We start from the raw sequence: 23703 nt of genomic DNA on the forward strand, positions 1-23703 counted from the left end.
TGTCTGTCTGGCACTGCTCCCCAGGCATCAGCCCTCAGGCCCCACCGCCCAGGGGCTGTGACTGACACGTGCACGCAGGCTGTTCCCTGTCCCAGCCCCTGCTTGCGGGGCTTCACCGGCTCCGGGGGGGGGGGGGAGGGGGCCGGTTGTCCACAGGGCGGCCTGACGGCAGAGGAAGCAGGTCAGAGGGGCTGGTTGGGTGGGGCAGGGGGCAGCCTTTAGGAGAGACAGAGAGAAGCAGCCGGGGCCAAGGAGGGTGTTTTTATTGTCCTTCAGAGCTCTTGGCCTGAGCGCCTTGTGCCTGAGCCTGTACTCCTCAGGTGGGTGGGGCTCCGATCTGCTTTCCTTTCCAGGGGAACGGGTCACAGCTGCTGCTGGGCCCCCTGCTTCACCCCAAGTCCACCAAGCACAGGGGCTCTGGTGGCTTCCTGCCTGCTCCGAGGCCTCCCACTGCTGCTGGCTCTGCCCCTCAGGCCCCTGGCTGCCAGACGCTGGTGCCGTGTTTCAAAGGCCTGGAATCAGGGAGCAGGAAACTCTTTGGCTCCCTCCTGGGTGTGTGCTGTCAGTGCTGGAGGAACTCCGGGGGCCCAGCTCCTTCTGCCCCTGAGGGAAGAGGAGGCCCTTCCCTCTGCCCTGGGCCAGATGCACAGGCCTGCGATCAGGGAAGCTGGGTTCTGAGTGCACATCACGGGGCGGCGCTCAGCGACCCACACCCAACACAGGCGGTGTGAGTGGCAGCTGTGCCACAGGCCAAGCCCGTCTCCGGACCAGTGACGGCCACGACTGTGCTCAGCACGCGGTCACCAGCTGGATTAAGGGCTCTGGAATCCAGGCTGCTTTCTCTAACTGAACTGATCCCTCCCCTGGAAAAGAAGGGGTTCTGGGGGCACCAAGCAGGGAGGGCCGCAGCTCAGGAATGTGCAGGCGTGGCATGGCTAGGAAGGGCCTGCTGGGGGCCGGGGCCGCCCCCTCTCCCCCAGTACCTGGGAATGGACCCAGCGTCTTGTTGTTGCTGTAATCGCTGAGACACCTGCAGCCGCAAGGCCCACCGTCACCAGGCCCGCCTCAGGTGCCACTGCCTGAGCTATGGGGACAGTCACGAGGAGACCCCGAGCTGGGCCCACCACTGTCCCCGGCCCGGCAGCCCCCAGCCCCTCTGCTGCCTCTCCCTGCCTGCAACTCTGTGGCACCAGGAGGAAGGGGATGTGACGAGGAGGTGTCACCTGAGGTGTGTTAACAATGCAGATTCCTGCACCTGTTCCCGAGGTTTCAGGCTTGGTAGGTCCAGAGTCCTGAACTTACTTTCAGAGACTGCGTTTCCATGGGTTAGGGCTGGGAATGGGACGTGATGGGAGGTCAGCGTGAGGGTGGGGAGGGGCCGCCCCACTCGCCAGTGTGGGCGCCAGCTGCTCCGTCCCCTGAGCATCTACCCAGCGCTGCCATGCAGCTGCCCGGGCCTGGCCTGCAGGGAACCCCGGAGCCGGCGAAGCAGTGCCTCAAGGCGCCAGCGCTGCAGGTACTTCCTCCTGAGGGGAGAGGCCCTGGTGTGTGTCCTGACAGCAAAGGGCATCACGACCCCTTCATGGCCAGGAAAGAGGGCAGAGCCACGGGCCTAGGCCTGGTCCGCAGAATGCTGCGGGACGAGCACCGGCCAGAGAGGGCCCAGGTCAGGCAAGGCCCTCAGCCCAGCCCACACCCTCCCTCTCCACCCCTGCTCTCAGCCCTCCCTCTCCACCCCTGCTCTCAGCCCTCCCTCTCCACCCCTGCCCTCAGCCCTCCCTCTCCACCCCTGCCCTCAGCCCTCCCTCTCCACCCCTGCCCTCAGCCCTCCCTCTCCACCCCTGCTCTCAGCCCTCCCTCTCCACCCCTGCTCTCAGCCCTCCCTCTCCACGCACACACTCTGCTCCCACCCCAGACACCTTTGCTCGGCCTCGCCTTTGCCCTCGAGGTCTTTGGTCTCAGAGCTGGGTCCCCTTCTGGCCCCGTAGGGCGCTGACCCTCGCCCCAGCAGCTGGAGCTGGGAGGCAGGGCCGAGGGGAGGCTCTCTGTCACCTGGCAAAGGGGCGTCAGAAGAGGTTAACACATCATTCAGGGGAGTAAGCTCTCCCCCGGTACTTCTGGAAGCTGAGCCCTAGGAAGAGAGTTAACGAGAAATGGTGTTGAGCCTGTGTCCCTGCTGCCACCACCTGTGCCCAAGCCTCCTGCAAAGGCTTGGGCTGTGGCCCCAAAGGGTGGGCCAGGAGAAATTGTAATTGTTTTCTCAAAATTGTGAAATATTCCAGAAGAGGAGATGGGTGGGGAAAAACAGTAAATACATAAGACAGATTCGCCAAGAGTTCAAAGCTGATTTCCAGGCCCGTGAGGGCTGGTGACGGTCTCATCCCTGCACTTCAGACATTGTTTACTCCCTGAGGGAGTCCGGGACGTTCCTCTCTGCTTCCTCTGTCCACTGGGGCTGTGGTGCTTGGGGCTGGGCAGGCCAGGCCCTGTGGCCTGTGGCCTGCAGCTGCAGGCCTGAGGGAACAAAGAGGAAACCCTGAACCAATGGGCTTGGACATCTAGGGGCCCAAGTGACCTGGCAGGACTCCTTTCCCGACCAGTAACAGGGCCTCGTATTTACGTGCACACAAGTGGGACGGATTCTCCCGCGAGCCCTGAGGCTCCCAGAGGAGACAGGAAAGGCCCGAGAGTAGTGTGGCCATCAGTACACGCCACTGCCTCTTTCCCCACGCTCCCACATGGCTCGAGACTCAGGAAGGTGAGTGGACCAAAAATGGCTACCAATCAGAGCTTACCTGTGCCAGGTACACCCTGTGAGGTAGACATTACTCTCCCCACTCAGCCTCATAAAGTCAAATTACTTGTCTGAGGCCTCACCTCTCCGGAGTGGTCTGACTCCAGGGCCCGAGCCCCCAGCGACTGCACTCTACAGACACCAGGGGCTCTCTAAGGGAGTCTGTGCCACCGTGAGGTGGCATAAAACCCGCCCCCGTCGTTAGGTGAGGGCTGCCTGGGCGCGCGTGTGCGTGCGGTAGAAAGAGGGGGGCCTGGAATTCAGCCCCCTAGTTACCATTGACCATTCCTGACATTCACTTTGTTTCTACAAGTCTCAGTTTCTCCATCAGTAAACGGGATCCCTGCCTGCCTTTGCTGACAGAAATGGAATGGAAGTGTTTATAAACATACTCTGAAAATAAAATTCTCTTGAAACACAGATCTAGAAATAAAATACCCTGAGACCCCAGAATCTGCTGTCGCCATAGCCCCACATAGGTAAATATGTGGATTCTGCAAATAACCAAAGCCAGTCCGTTTCAATTCCATTGAAAACAAACCACTTTAATCTTTTTTCTTAGAAACTTTTCTAGAGTCTATGACATATTTTGTTTGAATCCTGAAACAGGATTCTTGATGATACCAGTTCATCTTGAGGAACACTCTGTGGCCTGCCGGTAACTCTGGGGCTATGTGTCCCGCAATGACGTGTCCCGCAATGGACTGCCATGCAGCGTCACTCTTTGTGCCCGGATTTCCCTGTGGCCTCTTCCCTCGTGCTAGGCCACCCAGCTCTTTGTCACCCTTTGCAGGTATCAGAACTAATGCTTCTGGTCTGGAGACGGACTGGCAGTCATCTCTGGGTAGAGAGAGTCATGAAAGAATATTTTTTCATTTATATTTTCTGGGTTTTCTATAATGAGCATGTTTCATTTACTAATTTAAAAAAAAAATGACAAAAAATTGCTACTGACCCCAATTACCTCTTTTGATCCTAGACTGTACCAGGACTTATAATGAGTTTAGGTGTCTGTCTCCCTAACAGATGCAACCCAGGGTGCTTCTTTGTAGCAGACCAGCACTGGGCTGGCGCTCAGTGGGTGCTCAGTAAGTGCTGATGGACCCGTAATTGGGTGGCTGCCCGGCCGGGAGGCTGTTGAGAACCCATAGGGGTGGTGTCCACAAGGCCGCTGGGGTCCTGGAAAAGCATGCAACCACCCTCACCATCGGGGCTGAATCAAGCTGACTCTGAGGCCAGTAGCCCCGAGGTCATTTTGGACCTCCCGCCTGACCTGCGGCGGGCCTCACCTGCCTCCGCAGGGCTGGAGCGCTCCTCAGCAGAGGTGCCCTCTGGCGGCCAGCCTAGGCCAGTGCCTGAGGCTGGCTCTGGGCCTGGGGTGGGCTGTGCTGGCCTCCTGGGCCTCCGCCTGTGGTTCCAGCCACACTCTGAGCAGCGCTGTCCGCCACTGGGCCCAGTGGGTTCCCAGGAGGCGCCTGGGCCCAGCCCGCTGGAACTGGGCGATGGCAGCTCACTGGACACGGCCCCTGGTAGCTGACTGGGCGCAGGCCTCTAGGACCCTGGCAGCGAGGGAGGAGCCCACACCGAGGCCATCAGGGCCAGGACTCTACAGCGGGCTGTAGGGAGCCCTCCTCTGCCCCCGCCAGTGCACCGCAGGAGGGGGACCTCCAGGCAAAGCCCCATGCCTGTGTTCCTCGTCCCCCATCGCTCTTCTGGGGAAATCACGTTCAAATGGGCACAGAGAGCAGCAGAATTATCTGTCACACGACGGGGACAGGCATCCTGTTTAGGGGACACAGAGAAAGCAGTCCTGCCAACTCCTCCTTCCCTCCCATCCCGCCACGAGCACTGATTTATATCATCCAGGACCTGGTGTGTGTCTGGCCCGAGCTGAGCGGAGAACTTGCACACGTTATTTCTTATCCTAATCCCCGGGGCCACCCTGCAAGGCAGGCCTGTAATCTTCCTTGGACCTTCGAAGTTAGACTTGCCCAAAGAGGGGTGGCATAGCTGGAAAGTGCAGAGCTGGAATTTGACCCCAGGGACCAGGACCTCCTCTCCCCATCACCCCGAGCCCCCTGAGACCTGCCACCAGCCGTCAAATACCCTCTACCCTGGCCCCACACGAGCTCAAGGCCTAAGCTGGAAGCACAGTGCGGGGCCGCCCTCAGGCCATGGGCACCCACCTGGCGCTCAGCTTCGGGGCAGCAGCCAGCACAGGGCCTGGGCCTGGGTTCTCTCTCCTGCCTGCTGGCGGGCCTCACAGCACTGGCCCGGGGCCACTTGCCTTGCAACGCAGGCCGGCTGGGCCCGGCCCTCCTCAGCTTGCTGTCCACCTGGTGTCCCTGTTCTTGGCTTCTCCAGCAGGAGAAGGAGGCCTGGGCCACGCGCTGCTCCTGAGGCCGGGCTGCAGCTTCTGGGGCTTCACTGGCAAATGTGGCCCCTGGTGCCCATCTCCTCAGGCCATCCTGGAAGGCTGGACCCTTGGCCCGGGGCATCCCTGTGCCTCTCACTACTCCACACCAGGCCTGGAAGCGGCTGCAGAACAGGTGCAGAGAAGGGGCCCAGCCGACTTCCCAGTCAAAAGTCACATCAATTCAAAATTACACCTGAAAATTCCCCACAAACCATCACGGGTTCTTCACAGTTTTGGCTACACAGCCCTGTGCCTTAAGAACGTATGGATCGATGTATAACAGGTGAGAGCTCTGGCTTTCGCTTAGGGGCCTTGGCACGCACTCACCCCCGCTCCGGGGGCAGGTGCTGCCCGGGAGGGTGTGGGAACCTGGCAGTTGTGGGTTCAGGTCCCCCTCCACCAAGAGAGCATCCACACCCTGCTTGCCCTCACAAGGCCGCTGTGGGCCAGGAGGTCAGTGAGGAGAATGTGGTCCCCCGCTCCCAGATGGACCAAGAAAACATCAGCCACTCTGCGGTGAATGGTTCAATGGCCCCGTGGGGACGCTGTGAATGCGTGTGAGTTTGTACAGAGCCAACCGTGGGAGAAGGTGTCGTCTGTCCCCTCTGCTTTTAAACATGCACCCATGAACGGTATATGTGTGTCACTAGAACATCTCTATTTCAGATTTCGCTCTCTTTGTGGTGGCTCTTTGAGGAGTTGACTTCCCCATCCTTTTCTTTTTTTTTTTTTTTTTGGCCTCAAGGCACGTGGGATCTTAGTTCCCTGACCAGGGATCGAACCCATCCCCCCTGCAGTGGAAGCGCAGAGTCTTAACCACTGGACCGCCGGGGAAGTCCCTGATTTCCTCATCTTAACTGTGAGCTCTGAAACCAAAGGACTGACCTGGCCAGGAGGTGGAGACCTGGGGCTTGTCAGGGCATTGGGTGGGGTTAGGGGCTTGCCATCCTGCACCTCCCAAACAATTCATATAATGGAAGCTTGGTGGTTTTGACTCCAGGCTGCGGTCTCCCTTCACGCCCATGATGCCCGGGTCCCAGGCCTCCAGCCTGACCTGCCCCTAGAGCTGCAGAGGCCACCCAGCTTCCCATCCCTGGGCTCTCTCCCTGCTTTTCCCGGGGTGGGGGTGACCCTCGCTCTCCCACCCCCAGGCCCGGCCACCTCTGCAGTAGGAGCTGCTCTGGACCGGCCACCGTGGGTCTCTGACAAGCTGCTGCCTCCTGCCAGCCCCGGAACACGGCCCTGCGCAGGCCCTGGAGGCGGGCCCGCACACACCGCTGGTACTTTTCACGCAGGAGCTGCTGTCCTGTGGCCAGAGAGATGCTGAGGTGCCCCTAGGCGCTCATTGCAGCCTCAGCCTGGGCCCCAAGGAACCGTGGGCCCCTGCTCTGCCAGCTTCTGCCCTCTACCCAAGTGGGAACCAAGGAGGCCACCTAACTGTCTGGGTTAAGATGCTCCCATTACAGGCGTCCTACTGGTGACCAGGACTACCAACTCAGAGTTTTGTTTTGTTTTGTTTCTTTTAATTTCTCGACGATGTTTAGGAGTCAGGAGAATTCACATAAAAATACAGATTTCCAGCTTTTCTGTAAAAACAGAGGTCTGGCAACACTGGGTCAATGTTCCTAGGCAACGATTAGGCTGGGGAAGCAGCTGTCCCCAGTGGACAGGACACGAACTTTCCAGAACAACCAAATCCCCACCTGCCAGCCCACTGATATGATAGCAGTGGAGTGAGAAGCCTCTAAAATTGCCCCCAGTGATCCCCGCCTTCTGTGCTGGGCTCCTGAAGGCCAGGTGAGGATGCCAAGGATGAAGATGAAGGTGGTGATGATGATGGTAGCACCCACGAGGAGCGGGGTTCTGAGCCAAGCCCTTAGTGTGGATTGTCTCACAGAATTCTCACAATCACTCTAGCGGGGGCGGGGGTGGGGTGTACCACTGTTATCCCCATTTTACGGATGAGTAAGCTGAGGTTAAGTAGCACACTTAAAGTCCACACAGCCAGGGAATGGAAGAGCGGGGAACGTTAACCCGAGCCTACAGCGTCCACGCCCCCCGGTCCTGCTCTGCCACCCAGACCTGGGGTGGGGGCGTGGGGGGTTGTGGGAGTGTCCCATCACTGGACTCTGTACTAGAGGACCAGAATCTTGGGTGTCCCTGACGGACCTGGGCCCCCCCTCAGCCCCGGTGCCCCGTCCCAGTGCCCGACTCACTCTGCCAGCAGCAGTGCCAGTGGCCCAGTGCACGTCGCTGCTGTCCCCATCCCACTCCCGGGCCCACTGTTCCGTCTCCTGCTGGTGCACCAGCTGCTGCCGCCACAGGCCCAGCACGGCCCTGCAGCTCTGATTCCAGGCCCGGCAGGCAGCCAGCTCTCTCCTGGCCCCCTGGGCTGTTGCCCAGTGGCTCCAGCCAAGGAGGATGTTGGGAAGGGGAGTGTCCACCCTCAGGTGGTCACTGCCACCCTGGGCCAGCCCGGCCCTCCCCTCCCCTCCCCTCAGAAGCAGGGAGGGCTTGGGGTGACTCTTCTCCCTCCATCCATCATGGGGGAGGGTGGGTTGCTGGGGGCTGGAGGGCTTAAATGCTGCTCCAAGGGTCACAATAACAGGTGGTCGGGATACAGTGGGACCCCAGACCCCCGATGCCAAGTGCTATGCTCAGCTCCTAGTGAGGAACATTGCCACGGGCTGAGTGTTTACTAACGCCAGGCACTGTGCTAGGGGATGTGCGTGCCCCTCCCTAGCTGATTCCCATTGGAGTGAGTCCTATTATTACCCCCATACGAACGGAGAGATAGAGGCAGAGGGAGGTTAAGCAACTTGCCCAAGATCACACAGCCAGTGAGGGACAAAGCTGGGATTACCACAGCTGTGAAATTTCTGGGAGAAATGAATACTTCACACCTCTCAGCAGGGCAGGGTAGGAGGGCAGGAGGCTCTGAGAGGATCTGAGTCTGGGGTGTGAGGGGAGCCCTCTGGGATGCAGACCCCAAGGGGGTGCGGTGGGAAGGGCAAGGATTGATGGGAAACAGTAAATCCAAGGGTGGTGGGCAGCATGGCTCCCCCGTCCTGGGGAGGGGTCCCTACCGCCTCTGAAGGGTGCGCTGATGCCACCTTGCCACGCCCCGGGACTGCTGGGCTTGCGCCTGCCAGAGCAGAAGGTGCCGCCCCTGCTGCTGCCGCCCAGCTGCCCACAGAAAGCTCACCCGGAACACCTCCAGGAGGGCGGGGGCCCGGGAAGCCTGGGGAAGGAGCTGTGGAGTCCTGGGTGCCCTGGGTGCTGCTACCCCTCCCCCCTCCCCTCCCCTTCCCAGCCCTCCCCACCCTCTCCCCCTCACCTGCTCCAGGGAGCTGCGGGGTGTCCTGCAGCCCGGCAGGGCCTTTCCTCCCAGGACACCGCCCAGAACCGCTGGGGCCAAGGTGGTCCTGGCGCTGCCCGGATCCCACGCCCTCAGGCGCCAACCCCTCAGGCTGTGACGCAGCGCCCGCTGCTGCACGCCCTCGAAGAAGGAGCTACTGGAGGGGGCAGGTGAGTGCCGGGGCCCCCCGTCACCCCTGGCTGGGGGTGCTGGAAGGGTGCCACCGTGAGCCAAACGCTGGGCCAGAGCTGGGCAACCCCACCTCCCACACGGGCCGCCCACTAGGACCACCGGGGGCTCTAAGAAATACCGATGCTCACTGGGGCCCCAGCCCCGGAGATTCTGATGTAATGGTCTGGGTGCGGCTTGGGCTCCCCAACTTTTCCAAAGCCCCCACGGTGACCCCCGTGAGCAGCTGAGGCCGAGACCACAGCTCTACTTGCCCTGATCACCTGGCTGATCCTCGCCACACTCCCTGGGTGCATGGGGGCCACGCAGTTGATGGGGAGTGGAGCCGAGCCCAGGCCCAGCGACCCAGGACTCAAGAGCCCACACCAGTATTTCTGCCTCCACTCGGTTATAAAGGTAGGGAAGCTGAGGCCTGGGGGGAAGGTCATTTCCCCAAACTCCAAACAGCAGCAGACCTGGGATCCAAGCGCTCATCTCAGGCTACAGGGCAGCCTCAGATATGTTGCAGGGAGCTATGGACTGTGACCCGGTACCCAAAGGCCAGAGGATAGACTGGGGGAGGGAGGGCTACATTCTGAAGGATCATGGTGAACTGAGTTTCCTTAGAGGTCCAGGGACGCATTAAAAGAGACTGAGGGTCCAAGTGGACCAAGTGGGTGTGGGGCTGATGGATGCCAGGTGTATAGCTTTTTTTGGTTTGTTTTTATTTTTTTCTTGTTTTGTTCTTTTTTGTTTGTTATTTTGGGTTTTTGTTTGTTTCTTTACAATCCCTTGTGTTGAGGGCTGACTTTCAATAGATCGCAGTGTGGGAGCTCCTCTGCTAGGTGCATAGCTTTTAAGGACAGAATTCTTAACCCTGCAGCTGCTGGCTTACATTCCTGCTGACATTCCGTCAGTGAAGCTGGCCCCTCCTGACCTCCACTGGCTCTCTCACCCATAACCATCAGCCTGGGCTCTGAGTCCCAGCATCCCATCTTGTATAAAAGCATCGCAAGGTCTCACTATAGGTCTCACTTCTTGCTCCTGATTCAGCGTGATTTAGAGCAAGCTGCTTGACCCCTCTGAGCCTCAGCTTCTCCAGCTGTGTAATAAGGCAAATGGGGGCAGGGGAAAAAGTGGCTCCTTCACTGATTCATTTACGGTATTTGTTCTGGGCCTTCGGCAGCCTGGGCATCTGCAAGACGCTAGGAGACAGTGGTGAGGAGACATACAGGGTTTCTGCCACCAGGGGGCTCCCCCTTAGCCAGGAGATGGGTGAGAGGTGGGTCCAGATTCTGGGGAGGGAGAAGAGCATTAAACCAACCTCCCCGTCAGGTTCCAGCCACCTTGGCAGGACTCCGTGTCTGTGCCCCTGACCACTCCCTGTCCCCCACAGCTCTCTGCTCTATCACTGACAGCGTCCCTAGGCTACCTCCCCCGGCCCCATGCCTGCTGGGCACCACAGGGTGCCAGGCCCCATGCTGGGGCCACAGAGAGGAGTAGGATGTGGCCCATTCCCTATGGGACACTCCATCCAGTGCTGAGGACCGCTCACCTTCCCACTCCATGTCCTCCAGGCCCAACCCCAGGTCACAAACTCACGGACACCTGCTCCGCCCGCTGGCGCTGGGAGAGCTGCGTCCTCCAGAGCAGCAGCGCCCGGTGGTGAGCAGCGCCCAGCTTCCGGCCAGCTTCCTGCAAGGAGCGCCGGCCTTGCTCCCGGGGCAGCGCCTGGGCCTGGGCCACCCCCCCAGGCCGTGGGCTGTGGCCCCCCCAGGGGCTGAGCTGGGGAGGGCCATGTTCCCTGAGAAGCAGACAAGAGATGAATCAGTGAGCACCCTCTGCTCAAAGCCATTGGTGGACGCTGCCTCGGGCCCCTTAGGACCTCTCCCCTTGTGGCTACTGCCCCCTCCCACCACCCCCAAACCCTCCCCACCGGGACACCTGGAAGATCCCATGTTCCTCTGTCACGTTTTTGTCGGTCGGGGGCAGGAGTTGTGCATCCCCCTAAGACCAGAAGCTTCCCAGAAGCAGGGACTCCATCTCTTCCAGGTGGAAGATTGAACAGGTCTCTCGCCTAGAGGAGCTCATGATGGAGGTCAGGATGGGGCCCACCAAAGCCTGCTGCTCCAGGGACCCCTCCGGACCCTCCCAGGCCTGCCAGGCTGCATCCCCGAGAAAACTCCCGATCCCATCACCTCCCACCACGAGCATACATAAATCAACTGGGCGACTGCAGAAGGAGCTTAAGTGACGCTGTTTGCTGGGGTGGGAGAGAGAGGGAGCCCCTCGGCCCGCCACTCGCTCACCTGCCTCCCGCCAACAAAGGGACAGCTGGGTCACCTTCGCCCCATCTGAGGCCTGGAGCTGCTTCGTCTGCACCCACTGCTGCAGGCACATCCTCAGGGTCCCTGCCCGCGGTTGGCCATGTGGTCCCGGTACCGGGTCCCCCCTTGTGCGAACCGCTGCCAGGCCCCAAAGCACCTGGAGAGCCAAGAGAAAGTGCAGGTGCTCATTGTAATGACTGCAGCTACAGCCTCCCGCCATGTGCCAGACACACCACTGAGGCCTTGGGCAAGCCACTCACCGCTCTGAGCCTCAGCTTTCTTGTCTGTAAAATGGGGCTGCTGTGGGATGGTGCAGCATGCCATCTGCTCAGGCCACACCGTCACTTCTGGGTGCCCAGATGGCCTCAGCAACCTCCTACCTGCCCTCCTGCATCCACTGTTGCCCCCGCCCCTCCAGTCAGTGCCTACACAGTAACCAGAGTGATATTTTTCAAATCTCAAATCAAATTATCTTACTCTCTTGCTAAAATACGCCAGGAGCAGTCCCCTTGCTCTGATGATCAAATTTCGACTCCTCCCCACTGACAACAAGGCACTCTCTGCATGGTCTGTCCCCCACCCACCATTACACACCTTTCCAACTTCATCTCAAAGCACCCCAGCCCCCAACCCCATACTAACAGGGCTCCGACTGGACTGCCGTTCTTTGCATTTTCCATGTTCCTCTCCCTGTCAGAGGTCTTTGCACATGCTGTTCCGTTCCCTCTGCCTGGCACTCCTGTCTGCTGTCCCTCCACCAGTCAGCCATGCACCCTTCCCATCTCTGCTGAACCCTGGTCGAGGTCAGCTCCCTTTGTCAAAAGTTCTCATAGAAAACTCTATCGGGGACTTCCCTGGTGGTGCAGTAGTTAAGAATCCACCTACCAATGCAGGGAACACGGGTTCGATCCCTGGTCCGGGAAGATCCCACATGCCGTGGAGCAACTAAGCCTGCGAGCTGCAACTACTGAGCCGTTGTGCCACAACAGCTGAAGCCCACGCGCCTAGAGCCTGCGCTCCGCAACAAAGAGAAGCCACTGCAATGAGAAGCCCATGCACCGCAACAAAGAGTAGCCCTCGCTTGCTGCAGCTAGGGAAAGCCTGCGCGCAGCAACGAAGACCCAACACAGACAATAAATAAATAAATAAATTTATGAAAAAGAAAACTCTATCGGGGGATGCAATCAGCAAAATGCAGACAGTAGGAAACTTTACCTGACAAGCAGCCTGGTTTCTTCAACAGATAACTTGCAAGGAAACAAAGAAACAAACAAAAACAACAGAGGGGAGTCCCTAGATTAAAAAGAGCTTAAGGACCCCTCAACAAATGACAGCAAGTGGGCCTTATTTAGGTCCCAATACAAACTAACTATAACAACAAGGACTTCCCTGGTGGTCCAGTGGGTAATACTCTGTGCTCCCAATGCAGGGGTCCTGGGTTCGATCCCTGGTTGGGGAACTAGATCCCGCGTGCCGCAACTAAGAGTCTGCATGCCACAACAAAGATCCTGCGTGCCGCAACTAAGACCCAGTGCAGACAAAATAAATAAATAAATACCAAACCCCAAAAACCCAAAAAACTATAACAACATATTTGCTTATAAAACAATTGGAAATTTGAATGCTGACCAGATATTTGTTGGTGTTAAGGAATTATTCATTTTTTAGGTGTGATCCTGGCCTGGTGGTTCTGTTGTTTAAAAGGCACTTTATGTTTTAGAGATGCTACAGAAATATTTACAGATGAAATGGTAGGATGCATGGGATTTGCCTCAAAATTATGTACTGGGGGAAGTAGCCAGGGTACAGATTAAACACATTTTCTCAGGAGGTGATTTTCGTGAAACTGGATGATGGGTACACTGAGGGTGATTATCCTATTTCCCCTACTTCTATGTAAGATTAAAAGTCCCATAATAAAATAGTTAACAAGGAAAAAAACAACTTCATGTAGATCTGTGTTTCTTCCCTTCACAGCACTTAACTTTGGTGGTATTCACACACACACACCCTTTGTGATTGTTAATTTCCTGCCTGTCTCCACACTGGGCCATGGGTTCCATGAGGGCCAGTGACAGCGGGCATTAAGCTTTGCTTATAACTAAATCCCAGCCCCTGGGTGGTGTCTGCCAGGTCTTAGCATCTCAGTAAATGGCACATGTATTCATTTCTTATTTTCATCATTTCAACACTAGGAGTCAAGAACTGACTTAAAGTGCATCTCCCAGCTGCATCTCACCCTCTGCCTCAGGGGAGGCGGTCCCCATTCCCACCTCCCCGTACCTGCAGAGCCAGGCCCTCTGGCACCAGGTGTCCAGTGGGGACACCCAGGCTGCATCTGCAGCAGGAGAGCACCAGGCCTGGGGGGGGGGGGCCTCTCCATCCTCTGAGCCCTCAGCACGGCCCCGGAGGCCTCTCCCTGGACCCCCTTCTCCTGCCCGTTCCTTCTGACGGCACCACAGGAGGAAGACTACAGGGAACGAAGAGAGGGGGAAGAGAGAGTGAAGGGAGGGGAAGTCAGGGCCAGGAGGGACCACTGACTCCTGGGACCCCAGGCCGTGTGGCCTCTGGCCAGTCCCTCTCCATCTCTGGGCCTCAGTTTCCCCACGAGTGAGTCATGTCTAAGGACTTGCCAATTCTAACACTCAAGCTTCTGTCCGGCCTGTGCCAGCGTCCATGGCACACAAACACAGGATGCGCGCCTCTCATACCCTGTGTCTTTGAGCTGGTCACTTCATGTCTCTGTGCCTCAGTTCCCCATCAGTAAAATGGGCACAATGCCTTGCTGAGGTCCCCACGAGAGAATCAAGTGAGATCTTGTCTGGGAAGTTGCCAGAGTAGATACTCGATAAACACTCATTCACTCACTGAGGACCCCCTGCCCGACCTGGCTCCATCTCCCCCGTTTCCCAGCGCCCCACATCTTACCAGCCAGCTGTTGCACAGCCTGCAGGATCTGGACTCCCCTGTCTCCTCCATCTGGCCTCGGCCCAGGACACAATGGAATCGGCTGGGCTCCCGCCTCCTCCCTCCGACTCCTTGGACTGAGAGTAAAATTGACCAAAGAGAAACGGATGCCAAGGCAGAGGGCGGGCACCTGGTCCCAACCCATCCACCCCAGTCCTGCAGTGCCGCCTGCCTGCAGGAGCAAAGGTGCGCTGAGCCACTCCCTGTTCTGTTCCAGACAGTACGTTCCACTCCTGATTATGTAAGTGATCTGGGGGGAGGGTTCTGCTTTTGCTGAATTCTCATCAATACTATTAGGGTTTTTTACAGCACACATGCATTAAAAGAAATATTACTTAAATAATTATTTTAAACACATTTGTTTCATTTAAAGATAGGAACAAAAACAATACATCACTGGAATGGAAAATTGAGGAAAAGAAAATAACCACCTTTAATCTCACCACTCCAGAGATGACCACCATTTTAGCATTTTTGGGGGGGGGATGGGAGATGACATTTATTTATTTGTATTTTTAATAGTGGTAAAATACACGTAATATAAAATTTACCATGTTAACCATTTTTTTTAAGGAATGCTGATATGATTATTGTGACTTTCTTTTTTTACTTTTTGAATTTTTTTATACATCTTTATTGGGGTATAATTGCTTTACAATGTTGTGTTAGTTTCTGTTGTACAACCAAGTCAATCAGTTATATGTATACATATATCCCCATATCCCCTCCCTCTTTTTTTTTTTTTTTTTTTTTTTTTTTTTTGCGGTTCGCGGGCTTCTCACTGCTGTGACCTCTCCCGTTGCGGAGCACAGGCTCCGGACGCACAGGCTCAGCGGCCATGGCTCACGGGCCCAGCTGCTCCGCGGCACGTGGGATCTTCCCGGACCGGGGCACGAACCCGTGTCCCCTGCATCAGCAGGCAGACTCTCACCCACTGCGCCACCAGGGAAGCCCTCCCCTCCCTCTTGAGCCTCCCTCCCGCCCTCCAGGTCATCACAAAGCACCAAGCTGCTCTCGCTGTGCTATGCAGCAGCTCCCCACTAGCTCTCTGTTCTACATTTGGGAGTGTATATATGACAGTGCCACGCTCTCACTACGTCTCAGCCTCCCCTTCCCCCACTGTGTCAAGTCCGTTCTCTACATATACGTCTTTATTTCTGCCCTGGCACTAGGTCCATCAGTACCATTTTTCTAGATTCCACATATATGCGTTAGCAGACGGTATTTGTTTTTCTCTTTCTGACTTACTTCACTCTGTATGACACACTCTAAATCTATCCACCTCATTACGAATAACTCAGTTTTGTTCCTTTTTATGGCTGAGTAATATTCCATTGTATATATGTGCCACATCTTCTTTATCCATTCATCTGTTAATGGACATTTAGGTTGCTTCCATGTCCTGGCTATTGTAAATAGTGCTGCAATGAACATTGTGGTACATGACTCTTTTTTTTTTTTTTTAATTTATTCTTGGCTGCGTTGGGTCTTTGTTGGTGCGCGCAGGCTTTCTCTGGTTGCAGCGAGCGGGGGCTACTCTGTTGCAGTGTGCGGGCTTCTCATTGCGGTGGCTTCTCTTGTTGTGGAGCATGGGCTCTAGGTGCCTGGGCTTCAGGAGTTGTGGCTCACGGGCTCTGGAGCGCAGGCTCAGTAGTTGTGGCACATGGGCTTAGTTGCTCCGCGGCATGTGGGATCTTCCCAGACCAGGGATCGAACCCATGTCCCTTTCATTGGCAGGTGGATTCTTAACCACTGCACCACCATGGAAGCCTCACATGACTCTTTCTGAATTACGGTTTTCTCCGGGTATATGCCCAGTAGTGGGATTGCTGGGTTATATGGTAGTTGTATTTTTAGATTTTTAAGGAACCTCCATACTGTTCTCCATAGTGGCTGTATCAATTTACATTCCCACCAACAGTGCAAGAGGGTTCCCTTTTCTCCACACCCTCTCCAGCATTTGTTGTTTGTAGATTTTCTGAGGATACCCATTCTAACCCATTTTTAAATTAATTAATTAATTTATTTTTGGCTGTGTTGGGTCTTGGTTGCTATGCACGGGCTTTCTCTAGTTGCAGTGAGCAGGGGCTACTCTTTGCTGAGGTGCTGCGGGGCACCTGCTCTAGGCACTTGGGCTTCAGCAGTTGTGGCACTCGGGCTCAGTAGTTGTGGCGCACGGGCTTAGTTGCTCCACAGCGTGTGGGATCCTCCCGGAGCAGGGCTTGAACCCGTGTCCCCTGCATTGGCAGGCAGACTCCCAGCCACTGCGCCACCAGGCAAGTCCCCATCTTAACCATTTTTAAGTGAGCAGTTCAGTGGTATTAAGTAATTCACATTGTTATGCAACATTTCAGTATTTTTGCTTCTGGTTTTTTTTTCTATGCACTGTTTTACATTCATAGGAAAAAATATTTTAGGTACTATTTTTGTATTCTCTTTTTGTTTTTCATTGAACATTGCCATAACCCTTTTCCTTCTCATTAAAAATTCTATGCAAATGCCCATAAACCTACTTCCAGGAAGGGGAATAATATACGTAAGGAGGGAGGTGAAACTTTCAAATTGATTGAAATACTTCCATCTATCTCGAATGTTTTTTCAAATCAAACATGCATTACTGTTATGATTAGAAAGAACACCAGTAAAGCTACCGAAACAAAAAATAAAGAAAAAAAGAGTGGGGAGGAATTTTAAAAATCTCAATAAGCATCATATTGAACTGTTGCCAAATGTTTATCACATGGTTAAACTACAATTTTCTCTCTCGCTGTTAGGTATTAGGCTGTTTCGAAGTTTTCACGAAGTATAAATAACACCATGATGGACATCCTTTTGCACAAATCTTGGTCCACATGGGCTGGCTTTATCCTCATTCTCTTGTGGGGGAGGGGAAACGGGGGACAAGGAGGGAGGGAGGGCCACCAGCACTTCCCAGGTCACACTGACTGACCTGGGGTGTCCCAGACCACCTGCTTCTCCAGGCGGTGTCCACCACCGGCTTCCTTCCTGAGGGGTCTTGGTCCTGGCCTCCCCCAGAGGATGGGGGTCCTGGCCCAGCCTGGATGTGAAGCCGCCCTTGTTTCTGCTGCTGAATCAAGTTTCTCCACTGGGACAAGAGAGAAGGGGAAGAGGGACGTTGGCTGTAGCCTCAAGTGTACCCTGAGCAGCGGCGGGGGCGGGGGGGGGGGGGCGGGCACCAGGAAGGGTGGGGACACGAGTCAGACCTTGTGGTTTTAACCATACCATTAGACTCCCCTGCCTCTTTGGGAATGAATGAATGAATGAATGAATGGAAAGATAGAGCCCAAGAGGCAGGGTTTTCCTTGGGAGACAAAACCTAGAGCTGGGTCCTCCTAAAGCACTTTTCCCAAGGAGGGAAGAATATAGAAGTTCTCTCCTAGTCCTGGCTGGCAAACCGCTAGTAAAAAATAACAACCAGGGCTTCCCTGGCGGTCCAGTGGTTAAGACTCTGCGCTTCCACTGCAGGGGGCATGGATTCGATCCCTGGTTGGGCAACTAGGATCCCGCATGACACACAGTGAAACCAAACAGAAACAAAAAGCAAAACAAACAAAAAGTAGCAACCACTAAAACGGTAGAGTGCTTGCTATGTGCTAGGCAGGGTTCTGAGTTCCTTGTATTTATTAATTTAACCTCACAACAACCCTGAGAGGTATGTACTACTATGATCCCTTTTTTTTTTAATCAATTTATTTATTTATTTATTTACGGCTGCGTTGGGTCTTCGTTACTGCATGCAGGCTTTCTCTCTAGTTGCCGCCAGCGGGGGCCACTGTTCATTGCGGTGCGCGGGCTTCTCATCACCTTGGTTTCTCCTGTTGTGGAGCCGGGCTCTAGGTGCACGGGCTTTACTAGTTGTAGCACGCTCATTCAGTACTTGTGGCTCGCAGGTTCTAGAGCGCAGGTTCAGTAGCTGTGGCGCACGGGCCCAGCTGCTCCACGGCATGTGGGATCCTCCCGGACCAGGGCTTGAACCCGTGTCCCCTGCATTGGCAGGCGGGCTCCCAACCACTGCGCCACCAGAGGAGTCCCTATGATCCCATTTTAAAGCTAAAGAGACGAAGGCACAGAGAGGTTAAGTAACTTGCCCAAGCTCACACAGTGAGAAAATGTGGGGAAAAGGAAAGTGACGGAGACAGGATTTGAATTCAGGCAGAGCTCGGTCATGTCTGGGCTGACACTGCCTCCCCCCTACTGCCAATCACTCAGGAGGAACAACCTGCGCCCCAGGAGAGCCTCCTCCCCAGACACACGGGCACTTCATCACCCCCCCACGGTCCAACCTGGAGGCCCCTAACCTTTTGGAAGGTCCGCGCCAGCAGGGCCTGCGTGTGTTGTCCCCACGCCGCCGCCAGCTGGGCCTCCCGGAGCCACAGTGTCCACCGCGGCGCCCGTAGGCCCCTGCGCAACAGCTGCCGGCAGCCCAGCGCCATGGCCGCTGCCACTGGCCGCCGCCTCTGCACCCAGTGCCGCCACGCTCTGAAACATCTGGACAGCCACTGCCGGCTGGGGACAGACCAGGCTGACCAGGGGATGGGCCCGGTCCCCAGTCCCAGGGAGAGCTGGGGGCTCAGCAGCACCCGCGTCGCCTTTCCAGCATGGAGGGTGATGCTCCACGCTGCGGCAGGAGAGCTGGCTGCACCCCGGGAGAACTTCCCTCTATGGAGGGCTAGCCTTGGAAATCCCAGACAGGAGAGCTCCTGGGGGCAGGGGAATGAATGCAGGACAGCCTCACAGGTTTAGGATTCCCGGGAGCGGCAGTCCCCGCGTTCCTGTCCTTGGGGCCTTCCCTGCCCCTGAAATTCTGCAAGGATCTGCCATCCGGGCCTTATCTCCATCAGGCCCGAGTCTGCAGGCAAATGGGAGAGGAGGCGTCCCAGGAGCATGGCCCCGGCTCCCACCCCCAGCCCATGACCTCACCGGCCTATCTCAGACTCCAGGCTCACAGTGTTTCTGGCTGCGTTCTTGGAAAACAAAGGGACATGACACAGCACTCAGGCCAAGAAGCAAGCAGGACTGGACACCCCCTGCTAAGCCTGCCTGCCCACGGCCTCCCTTTCTGAGGGAGGGTGACAGAGGAGTGACAGCCAGCTTGGAGCGAGAATTCCTGGGAGGCAGCCCTCCTCCCCCAACCCTGAGTCCCCCAGTTCCCATCTCAGACCCCTCTGGCCTCTCCCTGCAGGGCACTTCTCGCGGGGGCCGTGTCTGGCAGACCGGAAGCCGGCCTCTCTTCTTCGCTGCCGACCTGCTCCCACGGGGTCCTGTCCCCTCCTTGCTGCCCAGGGAGGATGCCCCGGGCTGAACTGGACGAGGCTGAAGAGCAGAGTCTGGCCTCCCTGCTGCCCGCCCTTGAGGGAGCAGGGGTCCTCCCTCTGTCCCCTGCCGTATGTAGTCCCTGGGGAGCACTTCTCTCCTCGTCTTACAGGGTGGGCAGGAAGGACCCCTTGCTCAGGGTCAAGGGCAACCCCGGGAAGCATCTCCAAAGCAGTCTCCAGTGATGCAGACTTGCTGCTTGCCTGAGAGTCTGAGAGACCATCCTGGACCCCCGGTGCTTCCGGGAAACCTGCAGTTTCCCTGAAACCTTGGGTATGTTTCCTCCTCTCATCCCAGGAAGCAAGAACAGGCTGGCTGGGCTGGGGGTGAGCAGGGAGTATCTGGCCAGCTCTGGTCCAGGACTCCTGCTGCACAGGGCCTGGGGGTTCCCAGGATGCCTGGCACCTGAGACGGACTGCCTCACGCTCCAGGCGTTGCACAGAGGCCAGCAGCTGGTGAATAGCAACTTGGGACGGAGCCCGAGTCCGGCTCTGGGCAGGGGCAGCCAGGTCCTGCAGGATGAGGGGTTCCCCCATCCTGGGAACCAGGCCACACTGGGATCTGGGGTCCGGCCGTGTGTGCCCTTTGAGCGGGCCCAGGCCTGCAGCGGGCCCAATGTCTGGGCAGGGGGTATTGGTGGACAGCAGCTGGGACCACCTCGGGTGGGAGGCTGGGGAAGCCAGTGGCCCTCGGGGTAGAGGGCTTCCCCCGGGCATCCTGTGCGGCCAGAAGCTTTCCTGAGCCCCGACCAGAGGCGACGTCCCCACTCAGCCACGCTCGTCTCCCTGACACTCAAGTCGCTCTGCTGGATGGCAAACGCCTGGGGTCTTCCTTGGGGCCTCCCGGCCAGGGGCTGAGAGTTGCTCTGCTGTCGGAAGCTTGAGTTGGTCAGCTGCCAGGCGTGTCCCTCAGGGCGAGGCCCAGGCTGGGGCTGGTCAGGTTGCTCTGGACTCGGCAGGGCTCCTGGCACAGCGCTGCCCCCGGGGATGGTGTGGTGGCAGCCCCCCTGCTCTCGGCCTGGCCCACGGGCACCCACCGGCCATGTGTACTGGCCAGGCTCTTCCGGAGTCTCCATTGCTCTAAAAAGAGGACAGACAGTTATGTCCTGGGGGAGAACTTGGTGGTCAGTGCTGGGGAGGGACAGGGCGCCACACGGGAGGGAGCCCAGCTCCAGAGGTCTGCGTCAGCTCTGTCATCCCAGGTGGACCAACGGATGCACCCGGGGGTCTTGAGCCAGAGCAGCGACCTGGTGACCGTGCAGGGACTCAGAGCAGGGACAGGGCAGGGGCAGGGAGGAGGGCAGAGGGAAGCAGGGAGATAGTTGGGAGGCTGCTGAGGGGTCCCAGGCGAGAGACGATGGGGCTGGCATGGGGGCGGCAGGAGGGTGGAGAGAAGGAGACAGATCAGCTCTGCTGAGAAGGCCTAGAAGAGGGTGAAGGGAAGAGAAGTGTCGCTGACGGCTCCCTGGTGTCCAGCTTGAGCAAAGAGGTGCTGGGGCGTCCGCAGCTGGGGTGAAAGCAAGACTCAACATATCAAACAGCTAACCGTGGGCTGCTCTGGCCCCGAGGTGGTGGCGCTCCCTCCCTGCCGGTCTCTCCAGCCCCCAGGCCATTCTGCAGCTGGGAGACAAGGCCTCTTGGGGGCGGGTGAGATGCCTGGGAGGGCCTGGCAGGTAGTGTGGGCATGAAAGTTTGTAGATAGGAACTAAAGGTCAGAGAAGTTAAGCGCCTTGCCCCACGGCCACACAGCTAGAACACAGAGAACCCGGCAAGTAAACAGGAATCTGAATTTGTTCTTGGGCTACTCCCACTCCTGGCTGCACCAGCTCGGTGGCCTTCCGGAAGCCCCAGGAACCTGAGCAGGGAGGTTCCCAGCCCACCAGTGCTGCCAGAAGACCGCCCTGTGAGGGCCCCTTCTCTGCCAGGGGCCCCAGACAGGCCCCCTCCTGCGCCTCCCTCCTCACCTCGTGTCCTGACTTCCTGACCCTCCCTCGCGCCCCAGGCTGGAAGACTTTGTCCTGGCCCGGCTGGCCCTGAACAGCTAATCTCTGGAATTAGCAAGGCCCTGGGCTGGCCTGTCTGGGAAAGGGCCGCTGGGCTGCTACCCGAGGGGACTTCACTCCTGCCACCTCTGACCCAGATCCCCTGAGCCTCTTGCCTGGCCTCAGGGGGGTGGCCGGCCTGGGGGGCACATTCTCCTTGTGGCTGGTGTCAGGTCTCAGCTCCATGGGTTCCAGGGCAAAGCCAGGGTGGCAGTGACCTTGGTCCACACCGCAGCCAGTCCTGTTTGATTAGGGGGACTCTGAGGGGTGAGGATAGGGTGCCCGCCTCCTACCCAGCCACGCCCAGCCCTGGTCCCCACTCCCACGCTTCCCCAGCATCCCTGGTTGCCCTGAGGTCCAGCCCCGGCTGTCCTGTTCAGGGCCCCTTGGGGTCTCCTCTCCCCAACCCCTGTACCACCCCTTTCCCTTGTAATTTTCTCATGTCTTCCGGCACCCACCCTTAACACTGATGACAGATCCCTGTGGACCCTGCTTCCTGAGCAGCCCTGTCAGGTGAGGGCTCTTTCTCTCAGACCTCTAGGCAGGAGGGGGGGCCCTCTTTGCTTCCAGTCGCCCCTTCCCGACCATTCTCCCTCTCTCCTCTCTAAAATGCTCTGGTTCGAAGTTCCAGGCAGGCCAGGAAGGAAGTCCTCGTCATTTATTCCTTGACGATTTCAGCTCCCAGCTCACTGTCACTTTCTGCAGCACACGCCTAACTTCTGGGTGGTTTCACCCTGCACGTGGGCAATCCCTCCAACTCCTGGTCTGCGAGTCCTTGACCTTCTAACCTCCCACCATCCTGTCCTTCACCCAACCTCAGTCACCTGCTCCCAGGGTCCCCCCAGACTTTGTCATCCTCAGAAACTGCACCTCCCCCGTAGTTTCAGTTTCAGAGCCCACACCCATCTTTCCAGCTCCCTCCCTCTGGTGCCCCATCCTTCCTTCCATGAGACCCGACCCTCTGCCCCTACCACCCTTCGTCCTCCGACCCACCGGACCCACCGTGATGTCTCTCTCCCGCCTCCTGCAGTTTAACCATCCGGCGTTATAACCATCCCCTTTGCACACCCCCGGCTCCCTCTCTCTGCCACTCATGCAGCAAAATCACAACATAGGTTAAAGTGACTAAAGGAAACCCTACAACTGCACTGGTGGCCTCGCTCCGAAATTACCACCTTCAACCTCAAGCGGCCCCCAAGGCTGCTGGAGAATCAGACTCTAGTCCCCTCCTCCCCACCCTCTTAGAAGCTATTTCACGCTTTCTCTGCTATCCTCAAGCCTCTGTCGCCTCTTCTCCTCTCACCCCCTGCAGCAGACCTTGTTCCTGTTTCACCCACCAAAGAGGGCCGTCAGAAGACAATAGCCACAAGTGTCCCTGCCCACCAGCTTCATGTCCACAGCCTCTCCCGCCCCCCCTATCCTGTGCGGTACCACCCCCAGCCTGACCCTCCTCTGTGCCCTGGGGGCCATCCCATCTCCCCTGCCCAAGGTCAGCACCCAGGGCCACCACCGGCCTCCGATGTCCCATTCTGTGAATCAGGAAAAGAACCGTCGATCCCCACAGCTGACTCAGCCCCCCACGCCCACCGGGGCACAGAGCGGGGTGGGGGGTGGGTGGGACACAGGCTATGATGTGTCCGGGCCCTGTCCCTGCTCCCAAAGTCACTTCCCCATCGTCAACACTTCCCCTTGTCTGACGGATTCATTCCCATCAGCACTTCAACAAGCGGTTATTTTTTTCCATCTTTAAAAACAAAAAGCAAGGGCTTCCCTGGTGGCGCAGTGGTTGGGAACCCACCTGCCAATGCAGGGGACACAGGTTCGAGCCCTGGTCCGGGAAGATCCCACGTGCCGTGGAGCAACTAAGCCCGTGAGCCACAACTACTGAGGCTGCGCTCTGGTGCCCATGAGCCACGGCTACTGAGCCCACGCGCCACAACTACTGAAGCCCACGCACCTAGAGCCCGTGCTCCGCAACAAGAGAGGCCACCGCAATAAGACCGCACACTGCGGCCAAGAGTGGCCCCCGCTCGCCGCAACTAGAGAAAGCACAGCAACAAAGACCCAACGCAACCAAAAATAAATAATAAATAAATTAAAAAAAAAAAAAAAGCAAAACACCAAAAAAAACCCCACTCCTCTCTTGAGCCTCCAGGAAGGACTCAGGCCATTTCTCCCCTTCTCATCACCCCCAAATCCCAATTCCTCCCCCACCTCCATCTCTGCTGACCTCAGTGCAGTTGGGCTCCCCTCACCCCAAAGCGCCTTTCCTCCAGGTGATCTCCGCTGTGCCAAGCC

At 57.3% G+C, this 23703-nt stretch overlaps 1 protein-coding gene across 1 annotated transcript; it reads right to left on the bottom strand.

The window, feature by feature from the left end:
* Positions 1 to 252: 252 nt before the first annotated feature.
* Positions 253 to 22238, bottom strand: C1H1orf167 (chromosome 1 C1orf167 homolog). Its single transcript, XM_073805043.1, is given in 21 exon segments — positions 253 to 520; positions 1431 to 1457; positions 1460 to 1578; positions 1920 to 2052; positions 5082 to 5332; positions 6372 to 6516; positions 7427 to 7480; positions 7483 to 7655; positions 8297 to 8451; positions 8548 to 8722; positions 10114 to 10217; positions 10339 to 10473; positions 10852 to 11156; positions 11159 to 11325; positions 13347 to 13401; positions 18271 to 18790; positions 19213 to 19411; positions 19413 to 20101; positions 20140 to 20258; positions 20261 to 20459; positions 21439 to 22238. Coding segments are annotated over 21 exon segments (4035 nt in total). The 5' UTR covers positions 21592 to 22238; the 3' UTR covers positions 253 to 362.
* Between the last annotated feature and the right edge of the window lie 1465 nt (positions 22239 to 23703).

This window comes from Tursiops truncatus, chromosome 1 (assembly GCF_011762595.2).
Source record: "Tursiops truncatus isolate mTurTru1 chromosome 1, mTurTru1.mat.Y, whole genome shotgun sequence".
NCBI classification, from domain to species: Eukaryota; Metazoa; Chordata; class Mammalia; order Artiodactyla; family Delphinidae; genus Tursiops; species Tursiops truncatus.